Here is a 21576-nt window from a genome sequence, read left to right on the forward strand (position 1 = left end):
GACGCACTATTTGTACTTTATCATCCCAACAAGATTGGGTGTCCTGCTTCTAAGCAGACAATTTCACGCTGGATCAGGCTTACTATCCAGCATGCTTATTCCACGGCAGGATTGCCAATTCCAAAATCTGTTCAGGCCCACTCTACCCGTAAAGTGGGATCTTCCTGGGCAGCTGCCCAGGGTGTCTCGGCTATTCAGCTTTGCCGAGCAGCTACTTGGTCAGGGTCGAACACGTTTGCTAAGTTTTACAAGTTCTATACTTTGGCCTCTGAGGACTTCAAGTTTGGTCAATCAGTTCTGCAGGTACCTCAGCACTCTCCCTCCTGTATTGGGAGCTTTGGTACATCTCCATGGTACTAAATGGACCCTAGCATCCTCTAGGATGTAAGAGAAAATATGATTTTAATTACCTACTGGTAAATCCTTTTCTCGTAGTCCGTAGAGGATGTTGGGCGCCCCCGTCCTGTGCTTCGTATTACTGCATTATTACTTGGTTCAGAATTGTTTATTTAGCCGTTGCTGAAGTGTTCCAAGTTGGTGAGTTCGGCTTTTTGTTATGTGTGAGCTGGTGTGAATCTCACCACTATCTGTGTATTTCCTTCTCTCGAAGTATGTCCGTCTCCTCGGGCACAGTTTCTAGACTGAGTCTGGTAGGAGGGGCATAGAGGGAAACTAGCCCACACTATTAAACTCTTAAAGTGCCAGTGGCTCCCAACGGACCTGTCTATACCCCATGATACTAAATGGACCCCAGCATTCTCTACAGACTACGAGAAAAGGATTTACCGGTAGGTAATTAAAATCCTATTTTTACATCCCCATCATCAGTGTCTTACCTCTATTCTCAATAGTAATAAGGATGATTTGTGCACGGTAGGCATGATATAGAGAATTACATATCAGAATCTATACAGCTGCCGCCATACTTCTGCTTCTCATACGTGTGCTACTGGCAGCAGTGAACATCTGAGTGAGAGTGCAGGGAAGACAGCAGAGTCTGATGAGAAAGAGATTGGATCTGCCTTTGCAGGGATGTACCACACCTGTCACCCCTGTTAGTATATAAAATAATAAATAAGAGGGGCGTGGTCCATCCAGACGTGCTTTCTGGAGCTCTCCTCACTAAGTGGCTTCTTATCTACCCTACCTAATAGCTCTCAGCCGCCGCTGGAACCAAGACCCAATCTATTAAGTCCCCCACTCCTCCTGCCCTAAAGCCACTCCCTCCGGGCACCATTCACTGCCGCAGCCTAGTGACGCCTATGAAGCCATGGGCTGTATTCTGGGGCTGTGCACGCCTGGTCTTTCCTGCACGCTCCAGACACCTGACTTGAAGGCGTTTTTGGCTCAGGTGGGAGTACTTGCTCTCCAGATAACACGGGTGCGCAGGTCCCGCTACTGCTGGGGACAGAACGGGCTGCCCACAGTCACCGGAGCCAAGTGGTGAAATTGGGAAGTGAGATGGCTGCCATTTTGGATCCTGGTGCCCGGCCATCGCATGCTTTGTCTTCTGCCTTCAATAAGGTTTAATATAAATAAGTGTCCTGACGGCTGGACCAGGGTCACTAACCTAAATTGCAGCATTTCTAGTGGAATTTCTCGGTCATTACTGTGTTATTTGAGTTGCATTACATCATGTTTACTTGAAATTTTAGCTCGGATTCCCCCGTCACCCCGACTAAGAATGTCATTTTGAATGGAGTCATCTTGATGTAACCTCCTGACAGCGTACTACTGCTCCTTTTATTTATAGATCATTTGTATTTTCCTATCTCTGAGAGGTCCGTCTCTTTGTAGCCGGCTTACCATGCCTCCAAAAAAGGTTAATAGGTACCAAATCGGCCCCACCTGTCCATCTCTTTGGTACCTCGAATTCAGGTGGTCCATCTGAGACCGCTACAACATCATCTGCTTCTTCTTGTCAGAGGCACAGCCCAGCTGTAATGGCTGAAGACGTCTTAAGACACTCTAGATGGTCCTGTTACTCTACGCTCTATACATTCTACGTTATCTGCATTTAAGGACTGAAATAATCTCAGAAGTTAACTCTAATATTCAAGCTTTGAGGTCTGATATCAGTGAGATTGGCACTCGTACAGACTGAGATGAAAGAGATTGTTGTGTCTCACAAAGATCTGATTTTAGTGCATGACACCCTTCAGGAAGACATGGGCCAGTATTTACTAATAATCCGAGTTTGCCCGATTTGTGGGTTTTTTTTTCAAAGTTCCAATCCGGGAATTCACTAAGCACAAATCTCGGCAGTGTCTGGTCTATTCGTAATTGTTTGATTGGCAAAGTTATGAATTACGAATGAAAAGACCATCAGTCAAACGCGGCTGTTATTTCATACAATACGGGCATTCACTATTCATTCGTATATGGGTGTTAGTCTCTGAGGGCTCAAGTGCGGGTCTATTTTTTTGCGAATCACTCTGTCCATGAGCCGGGGGGACGTGCTGCATATACATTGCCTAAGATTGCTCATTCCTTCCAAACTTATTATGAGTCCCTCTATAATCTTAGAAAGGATCAAACCCCTCAGGCTGCCTCTGATCTGAGGGTATTGATACAGAGATACCTGGCAGAAGTTGAATTTCCAAAACTTCCTGAGTCAGACCTGGATGCTCTGGAACAACCCTTTACCATAGAAGAGCTGGAAACAGCCTTGGCGGCTACACCAACTGGGAAGAGTCCGGGCCCGGATGGTTTCCCAGTCGGATACTATAAAGCCTTTAAACAATCCCTGTTACCCCTCTTCTTGAAGGCGTGCAATTCCATCTCTGCCGAGAAAGGCTTTTCTCCGCAGACCTTGGAAGCACATATAACTGTAATCCCAAAAGAGGGTAAGGACCCCACCCAGTGCTCGAGCTACCGACCTATTTCCCTCCTCAATTGCGACATTAAACTCTTTGCTAAATTGCTTGCGCGCCGTTTGGGCCGCCTTCTCCCGCTGGTGGTTCATGTAGTTGTAGTGTCAGTGAGGCAGCACACGGCAGAGATACAAGGTAGCACCTACGCGCTCCATTGTATCCAATGGTGGGAACTTTGCGGTCAGCGGTTGACCGAAAGTAACCTCACTGCTGACCGCAAAGCTCCCACCATTGGATAGAATGGAGCGCATAGGCGCTACATTGTATCTCTTCCGTGTGCAGCCTCACAGACACTACAGGAGCACACAGCCAATCAGGAGGGTGCCACGACGTGGTGCTTCCTGATTGGCTGAAGGGACCCTCTTTGACAGGAGTCAGGGGGGGTCCTGGCAGTCGGGGAAAGGGGTCCCATGTGTAAACATGGGACCCCTTTCAGTGCGTGGTCGGGTTTCTGTTTTTTTGTTTTGCCAAGTACGTGGATCATACAAAGAACAGAAGCTACACTGGATTATGTGAGTATACATTTTTTCACAGGCACCCAGAGGATTCTACAGGGAGAAGTGGACTGAGCCTCATGTGAACATAGGTAAGTGGTACTATGGCAACGGTGGTACACAATGACCCGCCGTGGGCTACATTCTAAACATTGCAGTCTATGCTAGTTACTAAACTAATGCCCCCTATGGGTCCTATGCCGGTAAAACCATATATAGTCCCTGCAGCTAATTCTCCGTGGGCAGATACCTTGTCCACGCAGTTACAGAAATTGAACCAGTCACTGACTACTAAGTCTGTCCCTCGCCCGCCTAAGACAAAAGTGTCCTCTAAGCGGGCCATTACTCCCTCACAATCCACTGCTGTCCCTGACACCTCGTCTGATGAAGATGGCGTTTACACAGACCCCACAGATTCTGATAATACTGCTTGTTATACTGGCTCACAAGTGGATGTTCCTGATCTCTTGGAGGCCATTAGAGTAATTTTACAGATTACAGATGATCTCGAGCCATCTGGCCCTCCTAAGAAACCAGATAGATTCAAGCGTCAGAAGGTGGTTAAACAAGTTTTACCTCACTCTGATCACCTGGTTGATATACGTCAGGAATCCTGGGAGAACCCAGGAAAGAAGTTTGTACCTCACAAGAAGCTTCTTGCTCGCTATTCCCTCGCTCAAGAGCGGACTAAAAATTGGGAGAACCCTCCTCCAGTGGACTCACATGTGACGCGGATGGTGGTCTCCTCAGCTCTACCGGTCACTACCATCACGTCTCTTAAGGAGCCTACAGACAAACGTGTGGAGGGTTGTCTAAAAGCGATTAACACCCTCACGGGTGCTGCACAGCAGCCCACTATTGCAGCAACATGGGCTGCAGAAGCTATTATTGCGTGGGCCCAGGAGTTGGAAGCTGAAATCTCTTCTGACCATGCTAGACAATGCTTGTCGTATATTGTCACAGCTTCTCTGTATATTAAAGAGGCGGCTTCTGATGTCGGCATTCTGGCAGCCAAGATTTCTACTACGTCTGTCCTGGCGCGACGGATTTGTGGCTGAGATCCTGGTCTGTGGATCTGGATTCTAGAAAAACCCTGCAGGTACTCCCTTTCAAGGGAGATATCCTATTCGGAGAGGACTTACACAAGATAGTGGCTGATTTGGCTACTGCCAAAAACTGCGTGTCTGCCTAATACTGCTCTTTCTGTACCGAAGGCTAAGAGTACTTCCTATCGTCCCTTCCGTCCTTCAGGTAAAGCAAAAGGTCAGGCGTACCACAAGCAGGCCCGCACTTCCAAACCCGGTAAGCCAAAGCCCAAAAGAGCCTGGGCTGCCCGTCAGCCAGCTTCCAAGACTGATAAGCCTGCCGCATGACGGGGCAGGCCTCCCTCTGGGGATTACCAGGGTGGGGGGCTGGCTTCTAGGGTATACCAGGGAGTGGTTGAGGACCACTTCAGATGCCTGGGTACGGAAAGTCGTTACTCACGGTTACGCCATAGCCTTCAAAAACCGTCCCCCTCATCGATTTTGACTGACAGACGTCCCTTCGGACCAAGTAAAGGCAAAGACCCTACATTCGGTGGTACAGACCCTCCTGGACTCAGGAGTCGTAGTACAGGTGCCTCTTGCTCAGAGAGGTCAGGGGTACTATTCCTAGTTCCGAAACCGAATGGGTCCTCCCGGCCCATTCTCAACCTCAAGGCCCTGAACAAGTATGTGAGAGTCTCCAAGTTCCGTATGGAAACACTTTGCTCTATAGTTCTGGCCTTGGAGTCACATCAACAATACCCAAGGTTTGCGGTTGGCAACCTTCACTACCAGTTTCGGGCATTACCCTTTGGTTCAACAACGGCTCCACGAGTCTTCACCAAGGTTATGGCGGCCATGACGGCGGTACTCCATCGTCAAGGGGTCAGGATCCTACCGTATCTAGATGACCTGTTGATCCTGGCAAATTCCCCAGACATTCTCCTACGTCACCTAGATTTGACGATCCGGTTTCTACAAGCCCACGGGTGGCTCATCAACTAGAAGAAATCCTCCCTGATCCCTGCTCAGTGCATCTGTGAGCGCTATTGGACACTCACATCCAGCGGTTGTTCTTGTCTCAGGAGAAGGTCCTGAAACTTCAGGACAGGATTCGTTGCTTCCTCTCTCGTCCGCAAGTGTCGATTCATTCGGCAATGCAGGTGTTGGGCCTTATGGTGTCAGCATTCGACATGGTGGAGTATGCTCAATTTCATTCTCGCCCCCTCCAGAGGCTGATTCTGGCCAAGTGGGACGGCCTGCCTCACCGGATCAGATCTCACATGATCTCCTCAACTCCGGAGGTCCGTCTGTCGCTGTACTGGTGGCTCCAGGACCAACAACTGGGCAGGGGCCGTCCCTTCTGGATACCCAACTGGGTACTGTTGACAACGGAGGCCAGTCTGAGGGGTTGGGGCGCGGTGTTGGAGCAACACTCCCTTCAGGGACGGTGGACAAAGGAGAAGTCTCTCCTCCCGATCAACATTCTGTAATTGCGGGCGGTCTTCAACTCGTTGAACCTAGCCCAGCACTTGATACAGAACCGTCCTGTTCAGATACAGTTGGACAACGCCACCACACAGTGGCATACATAAATCATCAAGGCGGCACTCGAAGCCACATGGCAATGAAGGAAGTATCACGGATTCTTCAATGTGCGAAACGCCATCTACCGGCAATATTCATTCCGGGAGTCCTGAATTGGGAAGCGGACTCTCAGTCGTCAGGACGTACACGCCGGAGAGTGGGGCCTCCATCCAGAAACGTTTCAACTCCTAGTGGAAAGGTGGGGCCTTCCAGACGTGGATCCGATGGCGTCTCGCCACAATCACAAGGTTCCGGTCTTCGGAGCAAGGACAAGGGATCCTCAAGCAGCATTTGTGGATGCGCTGGTGGTGCCATGGAAGTTTCGGCTACCGTACGTGTTCTCTCCAGTGTCACTTCTGCCCAGAGTGATTCGGAAGTTCAAGCAGGAATCCTGCTTCTCATAGCTCCAGCGTGGCCCAGACGACATTGGTTCTCAGACCTACAGGGCCTCTCGTCAGAGCTTCCAATACGACTTCCACAACACCCAGACCTCCTCGTTCAGGGCCCATGTGTCTACCAGGACCTGGCCCGGCTGTCTTTGACGGCGTGGCTCTTGAAGCTTCCATCTTGAGGGCTAAAGGGTTTTCTGATGCGGTCATTAAAACTATGTTGCGGGCCCGGAAACCGGCTTCTGCTCGGATTTACCATAGGGTCTGGCATTCTTACTTTGTTTGGTGCGCATCTAACAATCATGACGCTTCCAAATTTAGTACAGCACAGCTTTTTGCTTTCCTTCAGCAAGGCCTAGACTTAGGCTTGTGGCTGGCCTCCCTAAAGGTTCATATTTTTGCCTTGTCGGTGTGGTTTCAGAGAAAGATTGCAACTTTGCCTGATGTTCATAGATTTACTCAGGGTGTGTTGCGTATCCAACCTCCCTATGTCTCGCCTGTGGCTCCTTGGGTGGTTTTGGAGGCATGCAAAAGAACCTCCATTTGAGCCTCTTGGTTCAGCTGATCTTAAGTGGCTTTCCCTTAAGGTGGTGTTTCTGCTGGCTATTGCCTCAGCTAGAAGGGTGTCAGATTTGGGTGCTTTGTCTTGTAGCTCACCTCATCTGATATTTCACCGTGACCGGGCGGTCCTTAGGACTCATCCCGGATATTTACCTAAGGTGGTTTCTACGTTTCACCTTAATCAGGAGATTGTGGTTCCTGCCCTTGTCTCTCCTGACTTGTCTCCCAAAGAGCGGTCTTTGGATGTGGTACTGGCTCTCCGTATCTATGTGAAGAGAACTGCTTCCATTAGGAAATCTGATTCTTTGTATTGTTTGGATTTCACAAACGTGGCTGGCCTGCTCACAAGCAGACTTTGCCCAGATGGATTAGAATGGTGATTGCACATGCTTATGTGAAGGCTGGTCTGTCAGCTCCTGCTCACATTACTGCCCATTCTACTCGGTCTGTGGGACCCTCTTGGGCGGCCCACCGTGGTGCGATCCTTGAACAATTGTGCAAGGCGGCTACGTAGTCCTCGGTGAACACGTTCATAAGGTTCTATGCCTTCGATACTGCCGCTTCCCAGGATGCCTCCTTTGGATGCCGGGTTCTTGTGCCCGCTACAGTGCATCCCCTCCCATAAGGAACTGCTTTAGGACATCCCCATTGTCCAATCCCAGTGTACCCCGCAGCAGAAAACAAGATTTATGGTAAGAACTTACCTTTGTTAAATCTCTCTGCGAGGTACACTGGGCTCCACAAGGCGCCCACCCTGACACACTTAGCTTCTTTGGGATGGTATGGCATTAGCCGCTGACACTTCTCCTGTCGTGAGAGTGTGGTGTATGTGGCTACTAACTGTTGTCGTCTCTTATCCTGCTACTGCATTGGGCTGGTTAACTGAAAACTGAGCTCCTGTGCGGAGGGGCGGGGTTATAGAGGAGGCGGCGCTGTGCATCTTGGGAACAGTCAAGCTTTGAGCCTGTTGGTGCTTCAGATCAAGATCCTACTCTACACTCCATTGTCCAATCCTTGTGGAGCCCAGTGTACCTCGCAGAAAGAGATTTAACAAAGGTAAGTTCTTACCATAAATCTCGTTTTTTCATATTAAAGAATGCATTCACCAGGCTGCTTTGCTTTCCTCATCCACAGCTGAGTGCCTGTATAATCTGCAGATATTTCCAGATATTTCTCCTGTGACGCTGGCCAAAAGGCATCTATTCCACCCAAGGAAATGTACAATACAAATGGGTATTTCCTACTAAGGTTATTGTAATGCGAAACGGCGCCTTCGCAGTGATACCTTCAACCGAGGATGGCCCTGCTATACTGAAAACATAGGATATTAATACCTACCGGTAAATCCTTTTCTCTTAGTCTGTAGGGGATACTGGGATGGTCTTAGTACCATGGGGTATAGATGGGGTTCATTGGAGCCTGGCACTTTAAAACTTCTTCAGAGAGTGTGCTGGCTCCCCCCTTCTAAGCCCCTCCTGTAGACTCAGTCTAGGAAAACTGTGCCCGAGGAGACGGACATACTTTGAAAGGAGGAAAAGGGACAAGAAAGTGGTGAGAGAACGAACCAGCACACAACATAACAAGAGGATAGCAACACTAAACCTAATTTGAAAATAGGGACAGCAAAAGCAGACCAAAAATACAACACACAAGAACAACTCTTGCTGGAAAATATCAAAGCACAGAGGTGGGTGCCCAGTATCCCCTATGGACTATGAAAAAAAGGGTTTACCGGTAGGTATTAAAATCCTATTTTCTCTAATGTCCAAGGGGATACTGGGTTGGTCTTAGTACCATGGGGAAGTTCCAAAACTCCAAACCGGGTGGGAGAGTGCCGAGACCCAATCAAAACTGATTGACCAAACTGAAAGTCCTCAGTTGCCAAGGTGTTGAACCTTTAAAACTTTACAGCGTGTTCGAACCCAACCAAGTAGCTGCCCAGCATAACTGCAAAGCCGAGACACCCCGGGCAGCCACCTAGGAAGAACCCACTGCCCGTGTGGAGTGGGCCTGAACAGACCTAGGCAGCGGCAAAGCCGCCGAAGAGTGAGCCTGTTGGATCGTAAGCCTGATCCAACATGCAATAGACTGTTTCGAAGGAGGACAACCAATCTTTGAAGCATCAGAGAACAAAAAGATAGTCTGATTTTAAGACGAGCTGGCCTCTTGACATAAATCTCCAAAGCCCAAACCACGTCCAAGGACATTGGTGTAACAGACGTGCCAGTGACAACCAGAACCACCATCGGCCAATTAATATGAAATGCTGACAGCACCTTAGGCAAGAATGTCTAGCGAGTTTTGAGCACAGCTCTATCCTCATGAAACACCAGAGAAGGACTCTTACAGGATAAGGCCCCTAATTCCAAAACACGCCTCACCAAGGCCAAGGCCAACAACATGATAGCCTGCCATGTCAAATACTCCATGTCCACCTTGTGGAAAGGTTAAATCAAACCAATTGGAGAAAGACCAGAACCAAATTGAGAACTCACGGCGCTCTGGGAGGCACAAAGGGTGGTCGAATATAAAGGACACCTGTCAAGAACATCTGGACCACTGGGAGAACAGCCAATTGTTCCCTGGAAGAAAAAGATAAGTCTGAGATTTGAACTTTTATGGAGCCTAAATGTAGGCCCACATCCACAACAGCCTGCAGGAAGTGCAAGAAATGTCCCAGATGAAAATCCACAGCAGAATACTGTTGATCCTCACACCAAGAGACACATTTCTTCCATATGCGATGGTTATGTTTCAATGCGACCATCTGGCCAGCTTGGAGCACAGTCGAGATAACCTTGCCCGGAATCTCTTTCCTGGCAAAAATCCTCCCAATATACTTCCATTGCATCAAACGTAGCCGTGGTAAGTCTGGATAGACTAACGGCCCTTGTGTAAGACGATCATCCTGAAGTGGCAGAGGCCAGGGGCCTACGAGTAATAAGGCTAGATTGTCTACATACCAAGTCCTGCAGGGCCAGTATGGGGCAATCAGAATTACATGAACCCTGCCCTTTAAATCCTTTGAGAACTCTTGGAATTAGAGGAACTGGAGGAAACAAGTACACCAACTGGTAAATCCACGGTGTCGCCAGAGCATCCACTGCTACGGCCTGTGGATCCCTCGTCCCAGAACAGTAGCGCAGGAGCTTCTTGGTGAGCTGAGAAACCAACAAGTCAATTTGCAGGCAGCCCCACCAATGAAATATCTGCTGTAACACTTGCGGGTAGAGAACCCATTTCCCCAGGTGCAGATCGTGTCTACTAAGGAAGTCTGCTCCCCAATTGTCTACTCACGGAATTAATACGGCGGAAATGGCCTTGGAATTCCGCTCCACCCAGAGGAGTATCTGTGACACCTCCCTCATTGCAGCTCTGCTGTTTGGACCTCCTTGTTGGTTTATGTACACCACAGTTGGTGCGTTTTCTGACAATACCTGTATGGCCTGATACTGTAGGACATAGAGGTCAGCAGAAGGGCATTGTAAATCATCCTGAGTTCCAAAACATTTATCGGAAGGGAAGCCTCTTGATCAGACCACCTTCATTGGAACCGAGCCCCTAGGGTCACTGCACCCCAACAATGGAGGCTTGCATCCGTTGTCAACAGAATCCAATCCTGAATTCCGAAGTGTCGACCCTCCAGGAGGGAGATCAGCAACCACCATAAGAGGGAAATCCTGGCGTTTGGTGAAAGGCATATCATCTGGCGCATGTGTAGATGTGACCCAGACCATTTGTCCAGCAGATCCAGCTGGAATGGTCATGCATGGAATCTTCCGTACTGAATTGCGTCGTAGGAGGCCATCATCTTTCCCAGTAAGCTTATGCAAAGATGTACCGAGATTTTGTTCAGCTTCAAAATGGAACATACCATAGTCTGAATTATCTTTGCCTCGTCCATAGGAAGGAACACCTTCTGAGACATCGTGTCCAGTATCATTACCAGGAACTGAAGCCTCTGCGTAGGTTCTAGGTGGGATTTCTGCAGATTGAGAATCCACCCATGATCCGTGAGTAGTCGTGTTGGAAGGCTGATCTTTTCCATCAACTGTGCTCTGAATATAGCCATTATGAGGAGATCGTCCAAGTATGGAATGATGTTCACTTCCTGCTTGCGGAGTTGTAGCAACATCTCTGCCATCACCCCTGATAATACCCTCAGTGCAGTTGAGAGACCAAAAGGCAAGGCCTGGTAGTGACTGTGCTGCAGTGCAAACATGAGGTAAACCTGAAGAGGCAGCCATATTGGGATGTGAAGATACGCATCCTTAATATCCAAAGAAACCAGGAATTCCCCTTCTTCCATGTCACGCTTGGCCTGAGTTGGGGATCTGATGACTGATAATTGACTGAGGGAGCAGCTATCGGCAAAGGAAGGAAACGATGTGGCTGAATGTAGTTCTTACTCATGGATTGAACACTTAGGCCCGAAGATGTAGAGGGGTAGGCAATGAGGACAATGACCGAGAACGATACACTGAAGAAAGAGGAATTCAGTTTTAATGAGACCTCAATCATACACAACGACTAGGAGAGAAGTCTGAGTGAATTCTGAAAGACGAAAGGTTCCCGACTTGTAACCGACGCTGAAAAATACTGAATGAAGTGACTTGTGATTTGCAAATTATGCTGAAGAACATGGAATGAAGAGATGACTTGTGATTTTTAAACACTGACGAAGAGCGTATCGCTGTGAGCACCATCAGCAAACGGAGACCCTCTACCAGATAGAGGACCCAGCGGTTAAATCGCAAGAGTAGGTGGACTGGGAGCAAAGGACTGCAATAACAGAACTGACCAACAGGCGGACATAACAGAACCAGGATACCAGGGGTTAACCTGGGAGCGCAGAGCGCAGGGCACCTTACAGCAGCAAGTAACTTGAAGTACTGGCAACATAGCTAAGCATCAACCCCTTTTTATAAGGGAAGCCTGTACCTGATTGGCTGGACGCGAACTGGGATACCTATTGACTAGGATTGGTCTCCAATGTGGTGGCTCCCTGCACAGAGGACACATGTGGTACCAGCACACAGCCACAACCTCTGGCCTCAGCCTCCCAGACGCCGCACTCCAGCAACAGGACACTTGGAAACAGACACCTCCGGCTGCCATGCTCCGCTCCCCAGGACCCGGACCCCGGCCTCCAGACACCCGGCAGCCACTCCAGAGGACCTTGCTGCTGTAGTTCCTATCCATTGCAGCGACACCAGCCAGCTAAGAGGAAGGCCACAGGGACCAGAGCCGGAGGTAAGACTCCAGATGCTGACAGTACCCCCCTTTTTAGGGGGTCTCCGAACACCCACGCTGCTTAGTGGGATTCTTGGCATGAAAGGCACAACTCAGTCTTGGAGCATGAACATCCTCTGCAGCCACCCAAGATCTTTCCTCCGGACCATATCCTCTCCAATCTATGAGATACTGGACACGACCATACCTCTTGCGGAAGTCAAGAAACTTATGAACCTCGAGTTCCTCATTTTGAGCAGCTTTAACCCTGGGAGGTTAAGGGAAAGCTGCCCAAAAAAGATTTAGTACAAGAGGCTTTAGCAGAGAAATGTGGAAGGCATTGGGAATTTTCAAATAGGGAGGCAGTTTCACCTTGTAAGAAACAGGATTCAACACTCTTTTAATAGGATACGGACCGATGAATCTTGGAGCAAACTTTTTGGTAGGAACATTGAGTCTGAGGTTTCTGGTGGATATCCAAACACGATCTCCCACTTTGAGACTAGGAATAATGACTACGTTTCCTACGTTTCCGATCAGCATAGGTCTTTTATTTCTGGGAAGTCTTAAGTAGTGCCTTATAAATTTGTCTCCAAATCTTAGTGAAACGACGAAGAGCAGATTCAGCAGGAGGAACCTCAAGAGGTGGGAGAGATTACAAGGAAGGAACTTGTGGATGAAAACTATAATTAATGAAGAAAGGAGTGGAATTGGTAGAAGAATGATATAGGTTATTGTATGCAAACTCAGCAAATGGGAGGTAATCCATCCAGTCTTCCTGAGCAGGGGACATGAACATCCATAAGAAAGTTTCCAGATCTTGGTCGACTCTCTCAGTCTGTCAGTCAGTCTGGGGATGGTAGGCTGAAGAGAAGTTCAACTTGATTCCTAGAACAGAGCTGAGAGCTTTCCAGACGAATTGAGGACCCTGATCAGAAACTATTTCCTGTGGAAGGCAATGCAAATGAAAAATCTATGAGAAAAACAATTTGGATAGCTGAGGAGCAGAGGGAAGACCGGTGAGGGGTATGAAGTGAGCCATCTTCGAAAATCATTCCACAAATGACCCAAATGGTGTTGTGCCCTATGGAGACTGGCAAATCGGTTATGAAATCCATAGAGATGTGAGTGTCACGATCCGGGTATCTGGACGCCAGTATTTACCTTTCAGATGCCTCCTGAGGCTGGCTCAGCGTTCCAGGACCGAATCCTGTCTGTTATACTGATGTCCACATTCCTGCCTCCTCTCCTGTCACTCTGAGACACGGTCACCGCGGCGCCATGTTACATCTGGAATGGCATCTCCTGCGGCCTCCGCCGCTGTTACTGAGATCCTGCATGCAGAGTGTCACAGTGGCGATTACGTCAGCCGCGGCCTCCGCTGTGCCCGCGTGGCGTAGATGTGCATTCAACAGTCTGGCGTCTCCCGTCTCCTGTGGCCGGGGCCGCCATTACTGTTTCAATTCTCACATGGATTACAAACCAAACTTCCCTCCAAGTGTCTGCATGGGCGCAGCCATCTTGGATTCTGTCATCTGACCATTTCCTCGAATCTGTTGTCTGTATTGATAATCTGCATAATTGCCTAGCCAATCCCTTCCTTGCTGCAGGTATAAATACGCTGTGCCTGAGCAAGGAAGGCGTCAGTGCTTTGGTTGTCATACCTAGTTCCTGTTTGTCTCTCTCCTGTGGTTGTTTTCCAGGTTCCAGTTACCATCTCCAAACCTCCACTAAAGAGACCCGCACCAGCATTCCACCTGCGGTGTAGCCTGACTCTCCTATCCTCTGGGATCCATCTGCTTCCAGCTACAGATCCACCTGCTCTCAGCATCCAGCTTCCAGCAGAGGTCAGCTCTTCTTAAAGTGCCGGTACCCTTTTCTGCCGATTATCATTTATCTTTTTCTGCTGCTGTGTTACGGAGTTTTGTCATAAATAAACATCATTGACTTTTATTTCTGGTTGTCGTGGTCACGCCTTCGGGCAATTCTTCTATATGTCTAGGGGTCTGATACAACCTGCCAGGTTTCATTACACTTCAGCCCCTACAACTGAGGCTGCCTCTTGTTAGCTCAGGCCCTCAGTTGTGACAGTGAGTCCAAGGCTTTAGAGGTGTTGGAAGTGGATGAAGAAGACCCGAGGTAGATGTTCGTGGACTTTTATGTTGAACACACTTGGAAAAGGCTGCTACAAATTCAAAGACATCCGTTTTAAGATGAGGCTACCAGTAGAATCACTGAATGAACCCGAGAGTCTTAAGACCACTGGCATGGCGCATGAAAGATGAAGAATGAGCCCACGTAAGCAATTTCCTGCAAAATTTTGGTGCTACAAAAGTTCTCCCCGGAGGAGGTAGAGGAAGGGCTAAAACACACGAGCCGGCTTTTGCCGGCCGGGAAAAAGACGGATGGCTTTTTCCCGTGCCGGCATTGTAATTAACAGTGTGAGGGGTAGGGTCCCTTCACACTGCACGGCCCCGGCCTGGCTGCTGGGTTGCAGCCGGAACTATCCACTGGAAGGTCCGGCTGCCGGACCGTCTTTGCAGTCAGTGAACATTGTGTGTGAAGGGGAGCTTTCACACACAACGCCTTTTTCCCAAGCCGTGTCTAATGCTGCGCATGCGCACAGCATTACACACGGCTCAAAGCCGTCCTGTGTGACAGACTCTGCCGGTTTCTCCCGGATGGCAAAAAGCCGGACAAAGTTTGTCCGGCTTTTTGCCAGCCGGGAGAAACCGGCCAGTGTGTTACAGCCCGAACAGTACGAGCTGGAGCAAATGAAGCCGGATTCAGAATAAATTGTTTCTCAGAGGAGTTGAGTGAATCATTCATTTGAAAATAACGAGATAGTGCATCTGCTCTTCGATATAAGGTTCCTGGGCGGTTAAAGAGTTTGAAGGAGAACCGAGAGAAGAAGAGAGCCCACCTGGCTATCCATGGGTTTAAACAATGGGTTTAGCTTTCTTATGAGATGATTTTCCAGTTCTGCCCATTCATCAGCATAACATTACGGAGATTAGAGAACAAGGTCAGGAGGACATAGCAGAAGTATTGAAGAAGTCAAACAGTATGGAGGATGTAGTCAGCACAGTCTGCCACTAGAGGGAGTCAACAGAGCAGGAGTGGAGGCCAGGCAATAATAATAATAATAATAATAATAAAAGCAGTTCAGGCGACCACTTACTGCCCAGGTAGGGCCGCAGCGGCAGAAGTCCCTGCCAGAAATCACTGAGGCTGTAGTGAAGGGCACTGATCATGGGCTGTCAGTGTCTGTAGCTCCCAGAGAAGTGGCTGGTTTCAGGAGGGCATGTGGCTATATTGCCAGTTTTCAAGATGGCCACTTCTGGCAGGGAAGCCCAAATCAGAAGAAACTGGACGACTATGGTGGGTGAACCAGGTCAGTAATAAGGCAGGAGAGGGTACTAGGATGCAGTGGCACAGGGTAGCGTATCTGGATGCATAGGAACCCCACGTGTATGTCCTCTATAATTCACAGCTCTGCCAGATTCCACCGTAGCACCATGGGTTAGGAGGAGAGGGGGAGATGCCGGGACACTGCTGGAGTGATGACAGGCAAGCGCTCCGTGTATTCCCCATGACTCAGGGCTTCTACGGCCGGACAGTAGGAGAAGGTAGGCTGCAGGCAGGTGAGCTGACTAACCTGACGCGTCCCTGCTGAGGCCACCAATCCCCGTAGTATGCGCTGCATCAGATACCGGGAGAGCAGCTCCGCTCCGTGTCTCCCACCGCGGTCACCGCTGATCCCCAGTCAACCTCTCCAAACGGCTTCAACAGCACGGCTAGGCACAAGAGCCACACAGCCCTCGTGAGTAGCAGCGCTACCTCGCTGAGGTCCGGTCCGCGGTGGGATCACTGCATAACTTCAGTCCGCGGCTTCGGATCCGGGGGTAGGCTGCAACCTGCAAAAGCCAAATGAATGGCTCCCCGCCTCCGCAACCTACAAAACACACAGAGGGGCAAGAAAGGGCCCGAAAGAGCCCGTAGAACAGCTGAAAAAGGCAGAAAGGACCTATATAAGCAGGAGTACTTTATCCTGCTTCCTGCTGCCTTTCCAGTCAGGCCACACAACCAGTGACATCATTTATTGATGTTGAAAACAAAAGTAATGTAGATTTTCGCACCAATCTAAGACCTGCAAATCTACTTTGGGAGCCGTCTCCCTTTTTTTTTTAAACAGTCCCCAGCTGGACGAGGATAATTGGAATTCCATTTCCTGGAATACTAATTTCCTACTGGGCGTAACTCAAAATTTCCATCAGCTGTTTTGGGATGTTTAAACACAGTTGCCTTAGTTTTTAACACAGGCTCTGCTGCCTCTTCTGAGGATAGAATGGCTTACATAGCACTAATTAGCTCAGATATGTCCACTGAGCTGAGACCTTCTGAAGTGCAATGAGTCCTCATCCTCCAACGAATCCTCATCTAAAACATGTGTAGACTGTTAAGATGTTGTATCATGTCTATGTGATTTACTTACCACTAGCGTTTCAGCCTGCTTTTTTGAGAGGCTGACAATTCCCTAGGTGTATAAACCTCAGAATGAATGTTGCATGTAAGGGTTAATAGTGAAACCTATCACAGGTATAGGAGCTGGTATAAACTGTTCAGCTACATTGAATAATGTCTGTGCAAATTAGCCCATGAAGGTTTACTAGAACCTGTGCCTGCCTCACTGTACACATGGGAAAGCGTTGTCGCGACCCGGCGGGGAGATGTTGGAGCGACTCTAAGGTGAGTATAAGATGTTTTTTAGAAAGATCACTCATATAAAAATAAAATAAGAAAACTTATGGCTGCTAAACATCAGCCCTCTGACCATGGTCCGGCTCCTGCCGCACCAAACAAAAAGCCGATTTGCCTGAGCCAGGAGGCGGGGATATATGGACAGGCCCGTTGCATGCTGGGAGGCTGAAAGCTTTGACAGTTTGTTGCAAATCCGCTGTCACGTCATCATATCCCAATGTTATCCTATGGATAACCTGTGGTCCCTGCCGGAGAAAGATATATATATCTAAGAGGATAGAATTTGATCGGTGTTGTTACACTGTTTTGTTGGCAGGTTACTTGATACTTTTCTCCTCATTGGTTACTATTGGTCACGTGGACGAGGTTCTCTCCGTGTCCCCGGACGTAGCGTGCGTCAGATGACGTCACTTTGATGTGCTGGAGCGCGCAACGGATGGCGACATGGACGGTTCCACCGGGTATATTAGGTGAGTGGTTGTATGTCTCTTGTGTTCTGCACCCTAACGAAAATGCCGCGAATAGAGCATTGAAACGTTGGTACACTAAACTGCCTGGTCTATTTATTCTGAGTGCCTCCTTGTATGGATTCCACATTACGTTATACCAACTGATGCAGCCTGGTTTGGAGGGCACCTAGTATTGATTCTTTAATATCAACTTCAGGTCTTCTTGAGGAGTGCCGCTTTACCAAAATATATATAAGTACAACGACATGGGACGTGCACATGTGTGTGTAGATGGTGACACAAACTATTGGATGATCATTGTGAATGTCTGAGGTATTGATGCAATGCAAATTTGTTGAGATATTGTTTCTTTTTCAGATGGGACCATAGGTTATGCACGTGATACGACTGGCATAAGGGAGCCATTGGTTTTGTCAGAGACCGGCATTTGTTTGTTGGTGATCCCTTGTAGACAGTGAGTAGTATCCATCTACAGTGGAAGAAGCATGGACACCAAGAATCTCAGCTGTGGAACAGTGGGCAAAAGTAGATCATGACAAATCAGGACCACAGGCATTTAGGGCGTCTAGCAACCACCAATCGTTCCAAACGCATCAGGAACTGCACCAACAGTACAATGCCAAACAGTCCCACAGTCCCAGATCTGGTGAATTGGAGGGCCACGTGAGATATGGTGGCACGTCAGCTGATGATCTGAAAACTAATCCGAGCCTTTCGGCAAATGTTCCGATGCTGAGAGCAAACCTAAAGTTTTACACTAATGTGATAGCTGTTTTTATGGTAATTATTTTGAGCAATAGAGTAGGACCTGCAGTATAGTGGGGTCCCTTGTCGGGAGCTGCAGGCTTAAATGCACTGAGCAATACATGAACTAAAACTCCACTGTTTATTATTGTTAGTTAAAATAGTAATGACACATTTATGTATGTAGTAAGGCTACTGGGAGACCTTAGATTGAGCAATATTTGATCTGACCATTACATTCCCTAAAGTCATAACCTCAGAACTGCACAGAGCAGGAACTATTATTCACAAGTAATTAGGAATGTGTTCATCATGAACAAGTCCACAATTACCGTCTGAAGGTTACACAATTATTTCAAGTCTGCACAATTGATATTTGAGGATAAAGCCTTTAACAGAAAACACCCCTGAAGAAGTCACTATTGACAAAACGCATTGGGCGACACGCAATTTGGATTTAGAGTGAATTGGAGTGGATAAGAACAAGCCCGCCCATGCAAGGGTGACAACAAGTGCAAAACGCTTGCTTTATGATTATACAAATATGTACTTGTGATAAGCTTTTAATCTGTTTTACTTGAAGTTCTAGATTCAAATGTAATTTTATTTCTAAATCTTATACGAATTGTATTTGGTGAGCTCAGGTCTACTGTATAGCAGGATATATTTCATACCTGCATCATCTAACAAAATGCATATAAATTAGGCACTCCACAAAAAACAATACTAATTATATTATATACATACGTATATACACATTTATATATAATCACTAATAAACTTCTGCTTGTTACTTTTAATAACATTATAGTGCTGTGTGTAATAACTCTCTACATGTGATAGTTGTCATGGATAGCCTTGTTAGAAACACCCAACTGAGAACAGGGTTGATGGCGGAGGAGGGTATAGGATAAGAGATTGCTGTAGTGACAGCAATGAGAATATTTGACTTCTGTAATAAGTGTTTATTACTCACCTGTGCTGATATCTGTAGGGATCTCCTCCTCCTTACACTGCTGATTACCCCTCACATACGTGTCTTCTTCTCCCTCTGTATCTTCTTCCTTCATATCAGTCACATATGTCTCTTCTTCTCCCTCTATATCTTCTGCCTTTATATCGGTCACATTTGTCTCTTCTTCTCCCTCTATATCTTCTGTCTTTATATCGGTCACATTTGTCTCTTCTTCTCCCTCTATATCTTCTGTCTTTATATCAGTCACATACGTCTCCTCTTCTCCCTCTATATCTTCTGCCTTTATATCAGTCACATACATCTCTTCTTCTCCGTCTATATCTTCTTCTTTTATAACAGTCACATACGTCTCTTCTTCTCCCTCTGTATCTTCTGTTTTAATATTAGACAGATGTTCTACCTAAAAAAATAGGATTTTGGTTACCTACCAGTAAATCCTTTTCTCGTAGTCCATAGAGGATGCTGGGGTCCATATTAGTACCAAGGGGTATAGACGGGTCCACCAGGAGCCATTGGCACTTTACGAGTTTAAGAGTGTGGGCTGGCTCCTCCCTCTATGCCCCTCCTACCAGACTCACTCTAGAAACTGTGCCAGAGGAGACAACATACTTAGAGAGAAGGCATTACACAGATAGTGGTGAGATTTATACCAGCTCACACAAACAGGATAATCCGGACAACATGCCGGAACAACTTCAGCAACAGCTGAAATAATAAACAACGCAGAATTTACCTAGGAACCAGGTAACACTGAACCATAAAACCAATGCCCAGCATCTTCTACGGACTACGAGAAAAGGATTTACCGGTAGGTAACCAAAATCCTATTTTCTCTTACGTCCTAGAGGATGCTGGGGTCCATAATAGTAGCATGGGGATGTACCAAAGCTCCCAGTACGGGAGGGAGAGCGGAGGCTCTTGCAACACTGCTTGACCAAACTTGAGGTCATCAGAGGCCAAAGTATTGGACTTGTAAAACTTGGCAAAACGTGTTCGACCCAGACCAAGTAGCTGCTTGGCAGAGTTGTACCGCCGAGACACCCCGGGCAGCCGCCCAGGAAGAGCCCACTTTACGAGTAGAGTGGGCCTTTACAGATCTCAGACACGGCAATCCTGCCGTGGAATAAGCATACTGGATAGTGAACCTGATCCAGCAGGAAATCAAATTTTTTTTGGATCATAGAGGACAAACAGAGAGTCACTTTTCCTATGACGAGCCGTCCTCTTCACGTAAATCTTCAAAGTCCTCCCTACATCCAAGGCCTTTGAAGTAATTGAGTCAGTAGCCGCTGGCACCACAATAGGTTGGTTGATGTGGAAAGCCGACACAACCTTTGGTGGAACTGTGCATGAGTCCTAAGTTCCGCCCTGTCTTCATGGAAGATCAGATAGGGGCTTTTACAAGATAAAGCCCCCAATTCCGACACGAGTTGTGCAGAAGCCAAGGCCAACAAGGTGACCGCCTTCCATGTGAGAAACTTGAGGTCAGCCTCCTGTAGAGGCTCAAACCAAGCAGATTGCAGGAACTGCCACACCACATCAAGATCCCATGGAGCCGTAGGGGCCACAAAGGGATGCTGGATGTGCAGAACCCCTTTCAAAAAGGTCTGAACCTTAGGAAGAACAGCCAATTGTTTTTGGAAGAAGATGGACAAAGCAGAGATCTGGACCTTGATGGAGCCCAGGCTCAGTCCCATATCCACCCCTGCTTGCAGGAAAAGGAGAAAACGTCCAAGTTAAAACTCCACCGCCGGAAACTTCTTGGCCTCACACCAAGAAATATATTTCTTCCAAATGCGATGGTAATGTTTAGACGTTACCCCCTTCCTGGCCTGTATCAGGGTAGGAATGACCTCACTCGGGATACCTTTCCGAGCTAAGATCTGGCGTTCAACTGCCATGCAGTCAAACGTAGCCGCGGTAAGTCTTGATAAGCGAACGGCCCCTGCAGAAGCAGATCCTCCCGAAGAGGTAAAGGCCAGCAGAAGATCCAGCAGATCCGCGTACCAAGCCCTCCTTGGCCAGTCCAGAGCAATGAGGATAGCCTCAACCTTTGTTCTTCTCACGAAACTGAAGAACCTTTGGTATCAGAGGAAGTGGAGGGAAAACATACACTGACTTAAACACCCACGGTGTTACCAGTGCGTCCACCACCACTGCCTGTCGGTCTCTTGACCTGGAACAGTACCTCCAAAGCTTCTTGTTGAGGCGTGAGGCCATCATGTATATGTGGGGAACCCCCCACCAACCGGTTACCTCCTCGAACACCTTCAGATGGAGGCCCCACTCCCCTGGATGGAGATCGTGTCTGCTGAGGAAGTCTGCTTCCCAGTTGTCTACGCCCGGAATGAAGATTGCCGATATCGCCACCGCGTGCCTTTTTGCCCAGATGAGGATTTTTGACACCTCTGACATGGCAGCGCTGCTCTTCATTCCACCTTGTCGGTTTATGTAGGCCACTGTG

General features: G+C 48.0%; 1 protein-coding gene across 1 annotated transcript in view; it reads right to left on the minus strand.

Moving 5' to 3' along the window:
- The window catches only part of LOC134983886 (oocyte zinc finger protein XlCOF6-like), a 36268-nt gene that overhangs the window by 13904 nt on the left and 788 nt on the right, over nucleotides 1-21576 (minus strand). The window contains exon 2 of the mRNA XM_063949493.1: nucleotides 19113-19512. Coding sequence (XP_063805563.1) covers nucleotides 19113-19512 — 400 coding nt within the window. The remainder of the gene's footprint in view (nucleotides 1-19112; nucleotides 19513-21576) is intronic.

The sequence above is a fragment of the Pseudophryne corroboree genome (genome assembly GCF_028390025.1).
Source record: "Pseudophryne corroboree isolate aPseCor3 chromosome 3 unlocalized genomic scaffold, aPseCor3.hap2 SUPER_3_unloc_28, whole genome shotgun sequence".
Classification (NCBI taxonomy): domain Eukaryota; kingdom Metazoa; phylum Chordata; class Amphibia; order Anura; family Myobatrachidae; genus Pseudophryne; species Pseudophryne corroboree.